This window comes from Oreochromis niloticus, linkage group LG3 (genome assembly GCF_001858045.2).
Source record: "Oreochromis niloticus isolate F11D_XX linkage group LG3, O_niloticus_UMD_NMBU, whole genome shotgun sequence".
NCBI classification, from domain to species: Eukaryota; Metazoa; Chordata; class Actinopteri; order Cichliformes; family Cichlidae; genus Oreochromis; species Oreochromis niloticus.
The window spans coordinates 87,011,989-87,022,615 of record NC_031967.2 but is presented as its reverse complement, the minus strand read 5'-3'; the positions used below and the strand labels follow the sequence as shown (position 1 = coordinate 87,022,615).

The window sequence follows — 10,627 nt, the reverse complement described above, 5'->3', positions numbered from 1 at the left end:
ACCTCCGGGTCGACCACCTGAACTCTTCGTGGACTCTTGTTGAGCTCTCGTTTCGTTTTGGTTGTGGTGTTCTTTCCTGCGTTTTTGGACCCTTGTGCTCCTTGTTTTTTGTTTGGTTTCTGTCCCTCCATCCTGGACCCCCTCCGCCCGCCCTGGCCTGGTGCTTTGTGCTTTTTTGTTTAGGGCTGTCGGGAGCCAGCCCTTGGGGGGGGTGTGTGTCTTAGTAACTCTGTTCTACCTCACAGAGTTACTAAGACACACCCTCTGCCAGCATTACAACAGCTCCACCTGCTTCACCTGCCTCCTCAGCCTCTGTACACCTGAAGAGAAAAGAAAGGCTCCAAAAGCTCAAATCTACAAAGGATTCATGAAGTTTCATCCAACAAGAACATGTTTGCCTTCCACAGTGTGCTGTTAGACACCACTGTACCTCTGCCATTTCAAAAAGAGCAGCTTGGGAACATTTTGGCTCCAAACACTTTGTGTTTAAGTTCCTAATCTTTGTTTTCTTTGTGAACAACATCTGGAGCTTTTTGACTCATAGAAACATCATTTTGTTCTTTAGATGACAGCAGATTGGGACTGAATAATCAATCACTATCAAACCAATAAAGACAAAAATGCTGATTTTACAGGAACTTTGTTGGAGAAGCTGGAAAGACATGAAACTGGTTTAGATCCCAAACCAGTTGATAGTGCTGATTATTCCAAATAAAGCTGTTTTCCATTTGAGATGAAATGACTTTCTGTCCTGATATATAATAAAGATGTTAGTTGTTTTTGAGCCCCTGTATTAAAAGTAGATCCAGTTTAAAGTCAGCTTGAGTTTGATGTCTTTATGTCAAAGCTGGTCATGATGTTGAGCTGCTGATGGAATAAAAACAGGTAAAAATCTGCCTCAATATAAAAGCATGTAGTCCAGACTTAAATGTAGCCTATTGTTAGCTGAGGTCCACACACAGTGTTTGACAGTGTAAACTGTGTGAAAGGGCTGCTGGTGGAGCTCACTAGGATGAGCAGGTGACCATGTGCCACGAGGTGGAGAGCAGCTGGCCTGGCTTTGATTCTGACCACGTCCCCTTTCTCTCTCCCTCTGCTTTGCTGTCACTTATCTTCACTGCTCTGTCCAATAAAGCTGAAAAAGGCCCCAAATCAAAGAAATCTGCTGCAGCCTCTGAAATGTCTTCTGTTTCCTTCCAGAGGCCGACGGCTTTTTCACCGTCAGCCCATCAGACAGTCCAGCAGCATTTATGATGATGTCATGATGTTGAAGAGACTGCTATGGTGGCCTCCCATGACCCCCAGCCTCATCTACACTGAGATGCAGACATTTGAAAACATTCAGCAGACGGCTGAATAATAGTCCAACACAACAGTCTGTGTACAGACACACACTGAGCTTTCATAGAGTCAAAGGAGTCAATCAAACACAGCTAGTTGAGTCATTTCTTGTGTGAGTCTAAAGTGAATCTAGTATTTGAAAGTCCACTTCCTGTATTTGTTGTTGAAGACTTCTTCAGCTTCTTCTCAAGGACATCAGCTGCTTGTTTGGCAGCAGAGGCAGTTAAGAAGCTTCCTGAAAAACACTGAACAGTGAGTTCACTGTGGCATATGACAAATTCAGCTTTCTATGTGCAAATGTGTCTGTGTCAACCTTTCAAATGCTGTTGAATCCAAAACATCAGCGGCTCCTTGGCTGCTCACTTCATGCACTTCTGTCTTTGTGACAGTCCAATGACATCACAGCTGTTTCCACCCCCAGTGTCTCAGGACTGGACACCTTTAAACATGTGGAGGATCAAACAGCCGTCCAGCTAAACATACATGAAACTATCAAAGCTGACAATTATCCCAATAACATCTAATGGTACATATATATAGACACAGGACTACAAGGAAATGGCTCTCAGCATCTGGCTGTGGGAACAAATGATCCCTGTTTGTCTTCAAATTGTGTGCATGTTTTAGACGTGTGTCACATGTAGAAACACAAAAATCCCACAATGACACAAAGATGTGTTTGACACAACTGTGCAGCTGTAAGTTGTTTCTAATGATTCATTGAAGCTCTTCTAACATTCTGGAGACAATCAGTCCATGAATCTGTTCAACACCACAACAATTTGACTTCAATGTGAACGTTTGCCATTAAATAACCTTCTTCATCCAGCTGACAGCATCCTTCATTCTAGGCAAGGCAAGGCAAGGCAAGTTTATTTATATAGCACAATTCAACAACAAGGTGATTCAAAGTGCTTTACAGAGACATTAAAAACAAAAACAAATAAAAAGCATGATCTAAAATTGATTAAGACAAACAAACAAACAAACAAACAAACAAACAAAACAGTATTTAAAATCAAAAATCAAAACAGTAGATAAAATCAGTAGTTAAAATGTAAGTTTTGAAATTTAAGCTTAAAAGTGAGGATTTGGTGATTTATTCAAAAGCAGCTGAGAATAGGTGGGTCTTCAATCTGGATTTAAATAAACTGAGTGTTTCAGCTGATCTGAGGCTTTCTGGGAGTTTGTTCCAGAGATATGGAGCATAAAAGCTGAATGCAGCTTCTCCGTGTCTGGTTCTGACTCTAGGAACTGATAAGAAACCGGATCCAGATGACCTGAGGGATCTGGAAGGTTCATACTGGGTCAGGAGGTCACTGATGTATTTTGGTCCTAAACCATTCAGAGCTTTATAAACCAGCTTCAGAACTTTAAAGTCTATCCTCTGATGGACAGGCAGCCAGTGTAAAGACCTCAGAGCTGGACTGATGTGGTCCACTTTTTTGGTCTTAGTGAGGACTCGAGCAGCAGAGTTCTGAATGAGCTATAGTTGTCTGACTGATTTTTTAGGTAGACCTGTAAAGATGCTGTTACAGTAATCAAGCCTACTAAAGATGAATGCATGGACTAGTTTTTCCAGGTCCTGTTGAGACATCAGATCTTTTATCCTTGAAATATTCTTGAGGTGATAGTAAGCTGATTTTGTTATTGTCTTAATGTGTTTTTCTAAGTTTAGGTCTGCATCCATCACTACACCCAAATTTCGCGCCTGGTTTGTGGTTTTTAGGTGTATAGATTGAAGTTCTCTGGTGACCTGTAATCGTTTTTCTTTGGCACCAAAGACTATTACTTCCGTTTTGTTTTTGTTTAGCTGGAGAAAATTGTGGCACAACCAGTCATTAATTTCCTCAATGCATTTACCAAGAGCCTGTACAGGGCCTCGGTCTCCTGGTGACAATGTGATATATATTTGTGTGTCATCTGCATAGCTATGATAGTTTATTTTGTTGTTCTTTATAATCAGTGCCAGTGGGAGCATGTATATGTTAAACAGAAGGGGTCCCAAGATGGAACCTTGGGGAACTCCACATGTGATACTTGTCAGCTCAGATGTGAAGTTACCTATTGATACAAAGTATTTCCTGTTTTCTAAGTATGTTTTGAACCAGTTTAGTACAGTTCCTGAAAGACCTGCCCAGTTCTCCAGTCGTTTGAGTAATATGTTGTGGTCAACTGTATCAAATGCTGCACTGAGATCCAGTAGAACTGAGACTGAGATTTTTCCACTGTCTGTATTCAGACATATGTCATTAAACACTTTGGTCAGAGCGGTTTCAGTGCTGTGGTTCTGTCTAAAACCTGACTGGAAGGCATCATAGCAGTTATTCTGTGTTAAGAAGTGATTGAGCTGTTGAGAAACTGCTTTTTCAATGATCTTACTTAAAAATGGGAGGTTTGAGATCGGCCTGTAGTTGTTCATTTGTGTCTTGTCAAGATTGTCCTTTTTCAGTATAGGTTTAATTACAGCAGTTTTTAGTGATTCTGGAAACACACCTGATATTAAAGAAAAGTTGACGATCTGTAACAGGTCTGACTCCAAAGTCTTTGAGACCTTTTTGAAAAAACTTGTTGGCAGGACATCTAAACAGCAAGAGGAGGAGTTCAGTTGACCTAAGATGTCCTCCAGGTCTTTGCTGTTAATAGGGTGAAACTGTTTGATGGTGTTTAAACAGTTTTTTGGTGGACACAGTACATATCCTGGATCTGCTGTTGATGTATTAATTGCTTGTCTAATCTTTTGGATTTTTTCTGTGAAGAATTTGGCAAAGTCATTGCAGGCCATGGTCGAATGAAGTTCAGTTGCCACTGACACAGGAGGGTTTGTTAGCCTGTCAACTGTAGAAAATAAGACCCGAGCGTTATGACTGTTTTTGGTGATGATGTCAGAGAAGTAGGACCTCCTTGCACTCCTCAGTTGTAAATTATAATTGTGAAGTTTCTCTTTATAGATGTCATAATGAACCTAGAGGTTTGTTTTTCTCCATCTGCGCTCAGCTTTCCTACACTCTCTTTTTTCATTTTTCACCAGTGTGGAGTTTCTCCATGGAGACTTCTTCCTTCCAGAGATAACCTTCACCTTAATGGGAGCAATGGTGTCCATTACATTTAACATTTTAGCATTGAAGCTATTGACGAGCTCATTGACTGAACCTCTGGACAGATCAGGTGTTAATGGGAAGACCTGGTTAAAGATCTCACTACTGTGTTCAGTTATACACCGTTTTGTGATCACTGCTGTTGATATATTTGTGTGGGCTGAGATTTTACTTTCAAAGAAAACACAGTAATGATCAGATAGGCCCACGTCAGATACAGTAACCTTTGAAATGCTCAGGCCCTTGGAGATCAGTAGGTCAAGAGTGTGTCCTCTATTATGTGTGGCCTCTGTTACATGCTGAGTCAGCCCAAAGTTGCCCAGAGTGTTACTCAGGTCTTTAGTCCCTTTGTCCTGAGGGTTGTCCACATGGATATTAAAATCCCCAACAATAATTACACAGTCGAAATCAACACAGATCACAGACAGCAGTTCACTGAGGTCATTAAAAAAGTCTGTGCAGTATTTGGGAGGCCTGTAAACATTAAGAAACACAACTTTGGATGGGGCCTTCAGCTGTAATGCCACATATTCAAAAGACTGAAAACTTCCAGGAGATAGCTGCTTACATTGAAATGATTCATTAAATAGGACAGCAACCCCTCCTCCTCTCCTGCTCACCCTGGCCTCACTGATAAAACTGTAGTTAGGAGGGGTCGTCTCGATGAGAACAGCTCCACTGTTACTTTGGTCCAACCAAGTTTCAGTTAAAAACATAAAATCAAGGCTGTGCTCAGTGATTAAATCATTAATTAAAAATGTTTTCCCAGCTAAAGATCTAACGTTTAATAAAGCCAACTTAAGTGTTTTAGAGGTATTATTTGCCCCCTCGTGTTTGGGAGCAGTCTGTGGCACACAAGGTATGTTTACTATATTTAAAGATCTTTTAGAGTGCAGCTCTCTGTGTTTTGACCAGGCCACATGTCTTCTTCTGTCACCTAAAAGTACAGAAATTTTAAAACCTTCTAGTAAACAGGGTCCCAGCTTCTCCTGGGAAAAGTCACCACTGTCATAATCCTCGCAGCCCGGACCCTCCACACATCACACATCAGACTGCAGAGACAGAGCATGAAGGTGGTAAGGAGGAACTAAGGGGGGCGAGGCTGCGCAGTGTAACTTTGATTGCTCTGTTGAGGGCGGGGCTCGATGGCGAACCTTTGGCTGCTCTGGTGGGGGGTTAATGGGGGACAAAAAGGGATTGGGCTGGGGGGTAGATCTGAGCCCAGCATTGACACGCTCCATCATCTCCTCAGTGAATTTCAGGTGTGGGGAGGAGGGAGAAAGGGAGGGGGAGGAGGGTGATGGCCTGTCAGGGGTTTGGGGGACTGGGGAAGGTCGTGGTCCCTGGTCCTGGTCGTTGGTGTTGTTGAGAGAGTTGGAGGCAAATAGGGACCCCTCTTCTTGCCTCAGATGTCTCTCCTTTCTCAGGCTCTTCCCGGGTGGGGGCAGATGGAGCTCCTCCTCAAGGTTTCTGCTGGGCTTTGTTTGTTCTTGGAGTACTGTTTGTTCCTCTTTATGAGATAACTCCTCGTTTATCTCAGCCTTGGCACCAAGCACAGATGGATGACGTATGGAATAAAACAAGTTGGAGGTGAACAGTTTCACCCCTGACTTGTTAAAATTAAATCCATTTACTTTAAACAGATGCCTGCGTTCCCAAAAAATATTAAAGTTGTTGATAAAATGCACTGAGTGGTCAGTACATGCTGATATAAGCCATTTATTCAGTGCAAACAATCTGCTGAATCTCTCGTCTCCTCCTCTGACGGGCGGTACAGGCCCACTGATGAATACAGCTGCATTCAGAGAGTTTACAGTGTTTAATAATCCAGTAAAGTTCCGTTTCAGAACCTCCGATTGTTGTTTGGACACATCGTTTGACCCTGTGTGCAGAACAATATTTGTCACAGTTGGATATTCATCTGCAATCTGAAGAATTCTCTCCTTCAGGTTGTTGACCACATCCTTAGGAAAGCAGAGGACTTTAGTGTTCTTACCGCACATCCTTTGTACATCCTTTACGGCAGAGTCACCCACAATTAGAGTTTCAGGCCTAGCCTTTAGCTTTCCCTGTGGCCTTTTACTTTTCAACAGATTTTCAGACCTTACTTTGCTACTTTTAGATGGATGGTTGTCCGATATAGATGCAGGGTCCTTTGAAAGTGGAGCAAATCTGTTCTGCAGTTTCACATTCAGTTGTTTTGGAGGTTTGTTGTTAACCTTCCTATTCACGGTTGTCCAGTCCTGTTTCCTCCCGTATACAGGGGTAGAAGAGCTTCTCTGTCTCGTAGGAAGTGAAGGCCAGTTGGTTTCAGAGATTTCAGCTCGCTGTGCTCTGCCTGTGATACGTCCTCCCCCTTCCAGGAGACATGATTTATGTCTTGGTTTTGCATCAGGACAGTCCAAGGGGGGATTTTCACTTGATGATTTATAATAATGCACAGAGTCTACTTTCTTGGTCATGTTATCTGTGCTCCTTAGCTGTGTACTAGCTTGATCATCGCCATTGCTTTGAATCAAAGGCAAGGTTGTTTCATTTCCACACAGTCCATTTACCTCCACATTTACTTCTAAGCGATGAATTTTTGTCTCCAGTACTGCAGTCTTCTGCAGGAGTTTGTGGTAGTCATCTGTGGAGAGGGAGGGCATCTTGTTGCTAGTTAGCCTAGCGGTTAGCACCTTTCCAGGCTATTGAGGCTGTTTGGAGTCCAGACGCTGTAATCAGGCTTCAGCTGTGTCTAGGCCACAGACACACGGAGCGCTGAGGATAAGGTAACTAAAAATGTTGCTGTTTCTGTTAAGAACACTTTAGTCCTAATGATCTATAAGCGTCCAGAAGCTCTCGCAGGTAAGCTCATACAGAAAAAAAAGGAAAAAATCAGCATAAAAATCAATAAAAATCAATAAAAGAAGCAAAGCATATGAAGAGCAAAGAGAGGAAGCGTCCACACTCACAAAAGGGGGCGGTAACAGTGCAGCTTCATGTGACTCATTCATTTACTGAGTTACGTCACTGAAGGACTCGTTGAGTTTGCTTTGATGTTGTTTCCATAGCGATGATGGATTCAGGTGTAAAGGATGTTTCAGGCTGTATCACTGCAGCATAGAGATGTTTCACAGCTGCTCTAATTGTCAAAAAGCCACAAAAAGTTTGAAAATTTGATGTCACCTTGTTGTTGTTGCTGTTCTAAGAGCAGCTTTAAACAGGACTGAGGTGTCAGCACTGAGCTACGTTCTTCTTCACATCATTTCATGATTCTGCTGCAGGTCAAACATGCAGGTTTCCATCAAACACATGTGTGCACTCCAACACTCTCTGCTGCATGAGCTCAGTCACATGATCACCTTCATTCACACAACTTACATCAACGTATTGAATTAAACATGAAATCAGTTCATGTCTACACCTATCAAATCTAAATCCAACCTTTTTAATGAGAACGTCTTTATTTTAGATCCTATTGTCCTGTTTCAGCATTAAAGGTCATCTGACATTTACAGAAAATAACCACAAATCAAAATTATCACTTTACAATTTATGGACCTTCAAATATTTCCATCACTTATTTTCACAGCACATCTTTTCTTACAGATATTTGACTCATGTGAAGAAAATTTCCATGTACCTGAGCTGTGAGATAAAAGGCAGGCACTGCAGCAAACTCCTCACTTCACTCTCTTCATGTGAGCAGTCTCTCAGCTCCACTTGTTTCTTCTCTGGTTGGAGTTTCAGCACTTCCAGGAGGATGGAGGTCTTTCTCTCTGAGAGGTCTATGATCCAGACTGCAGGAGCTGAAAATACTGACTCTAATGCTGGAAGGACACTCAGACCTGTTTTAGTCTCATAGTCCTTCACACGGGAGCACAGATCCAGCAGTATGTTACATTTGTATCTCTTGTCCTTGTAACTGTCATTAAAAATAAATGTTTGATATTTGCACACTGATGATAGCCGTTTTAGTGTCTTCTCTCCCGTCTGCTGTTCTCTCTCTGCTGCTCCAGTAATGAGATTCATCAAGAACTTGGTTTGATCAGAGAGATTTTCTGATGACTGAAAGAAACTGTAGATTCCAAGAGGACAAAATTATTTAAAGTCAGTATTTTAATTCAATCCAATAATTTCCGTAAGCACAACACATTTGAAGTCAAAGACAGATGAAACATACATGTGCTTCTAAATAGATTATTATGCATATGAGCAGTATACCTGAGTGAGTGGATGTTGGGTAAGCACTGTAAGAGAAAATCCCGCACAGATTGGTAGACAGAAGTTCTGTGATCCCAGTGGAGGCAGACTTTAACCTTCTCAGCACTTTTCTGCAGGACTTTTCGAGCTCGGTCATAGAGTTGTGTTTGACTGTTTACTGAAAGGTGCAGCTGGTTTTCAGCAAAGTGAAGTAAGCTGATTTAATCCACCTCCGCCTCACTGAGAAGACAAATGGTCCACAGCTGCCATGATAAGGAGTGAGTCCTACAGTTGGAAATGTATTAGTTATCAGATCTTAACAGCCACGGAGTGTATTTTGTTTATTAATCCAGAAACAAATTTTAAATGTTTGTTCTTTTCATTCTAGATTCTGCATCGCAACAACTGCAAGAGTCTGTATTGACAACTCAGACTCATCACAAGTATGTTTAATCTATCAATTGATAATTACTGTTCCACTGAGTTTGAAAAAAAATTCTTACTTCTGTAATAATTTCAAAGTTTTCCCATTTTTTTCTGCTCAGCTTAGTTTTCATTAGATTCCAATTAATTAAGTAGCAGAGGGGGCTGTTATCAGTTTCAGCTGGTTTGATCTTAGTGACTGACAAGAGGTGCACTGGAGGGGTAACAATGAGGCAACCCCTGAAAGAGGAATAGTTTTACAGGTCACTTTCTTTTTTTCCTCCTCATCTTTTCTGTCTTTTTTTTTACTAGTTTTGCATTTGGCTAGGGTCAGTGTCACTACTGGTACCAGGAGGTGATACCCGGACCCTACAGAGGTTGCACAGGTAGTCTAACTTTTCCAGGATTGCACATTATTATGTGCCATTGCCAGATGGTTGTCTGTCTCCCTGAACAGTCTCAAGTCCACAGAGAAGATTCAAGGTGTCAGGTCGATACTGTAGCAGAGATAGACGGGCCTGCAGAAGGTCCTTAACCCATCTACAGGACCAGTAGCTCCTTTATGTAAGGAGGAGCAGGGTATTACTGCCAGAGCAATAGAAAAATGACCTCCAGCAGGCCACTGGAGTGAATGTCTCTGACCAAACGAACATCATCTAGTGGGCCTCACTGCCTGGCACCAAGGACCAGAGTGGCATTTGCCATAGAATACCAGAATTGACCAGTTCACCACTGGTGCACTGTGCTTTTCACAGATGAGAGCAGGTTCACTCTGAGCGTATGTGACAGACATGAAAGGGTCTGGTGAAGCTGCACAGAAGGTTATGCTGCCTGTTACATCATTTAGGGTTGGTGGTGGGTCATTGATGGTCAGGGAAGGCACATCCATGGAGACATGCACAGATCTCTACAGGCCAGGCCACAGCCCCCTGAGTGGCATTAGGCATCAGGATGAAACCCTTGGAACCATGTCAGTTCCTACGCTGAGCCCTGGGTTCCTCCTGCTGCACAGCAATGCCCGACCTCGTGTGACATCCAACAGAACACCTCTGGCCTGTTACGTTTTGGTTTGACCACAGCCTTGTTTTGATAACATCAGCTCAAGAGTGAAGCAAGGTGGTAGTATGATCGCTACAAGTGAGAATCGTGTAGTTAAAAAAAAAAGAATGTGTAATTTTATCGAGACAAAAGGGAAAGGCTCAGATACCCATGTAACTTTTAAATGGAAAGTAATTCAAAGTGTACTTTCAAAGTGTACTTTGTAAGTTATGAGTAAACATGCAAACTACATATTCTTACTTACCTTTGGAATTTGCTCTGTCTGAGCAAATTCCAAAGGTAAGTAAGAATATGTAGTTTGCATGTTGCATGTTCCTAGTAATGGTCTCATTCCTTGTTTTGATACTGTTGTATTCTCCAGGTTCAGCTGTATTTTCCTCCCCTTACTCTGGCTGATTACATAGGACAGGGCAAAGCATTGCTGAGGATCAAGAGTCTCCCCGCTCAGATCAAGACAGTAGTCCAGTTTATCCAGAAGAAAAATGCAGGCTTCAGCAGACTGAGACTCATAAAGACACTGA

At 42.1% G+C, this 10,627-nt stretch overlaps 1 protein-coding gene and 1 long non-coding RNA gene across 2 annotated transcripts; both read right to left on the bottom strand.

Annotated features, from left to right (window-relative positions):
• Positions 1-5,351: 5,351 nt before the first annotated feature.
• On the bottom strand, positions 5,352-7,399 carry LOC112846392 (uncharacterized). The gene is made up of 2 exons (XM_025905871.1): positions 6,436-7,399; positions 5,352-6,321 (listed from the first exon to the last, which is right to left on the bottom strand). Exons 1-2 carry the CDS (start codon positions 7,085-7,087, stop codon positions 5,480-5,482), a joined length of 1,494 nt encoding a protein of 497 aa, XP_025761656.1. The 5' UTR covers positions 7,088-7,399; the 3' UTR covers positions 5,352-5,479.
• Positions 7,400-7,888: 489 nt separating this feature from the next.
• On the bottom strand, positions 7,889-10,365 carry LOC112846416 (uncharacterized). Its single transcript, XR_003219351.1, has 3 exons — positions 10,351-10,365; positions 8,646-8,909; positions 7,889-8,499 (listed from the first exon to the last, which is right to left on the bottom strand). It is a non-coding gene; the product is annotated as an uncharacterized LOC112846416 (long non-coding RNA).
• Between the last annotated feature and the right edge of the window lie 262 nt (positions 10,366-10,627).

Excerpts from the sequence above, each read along its gene's own strand:
- LOC112846392 (XM_025905871.1), bottom strand. The coding sequence starts at position 7,087 with ATGCCCTCCCTCTCCACAGATGACTACCACAAACTCCTGCAGAAGACT. Across the intron at positions 6,322-6,435 it reads GGATGTACAAAGGATGTGCG|GGTCAAACGATGTGTCCAAA; the intron begins GTAAGAACACTA and ends TTCTGCACACAG.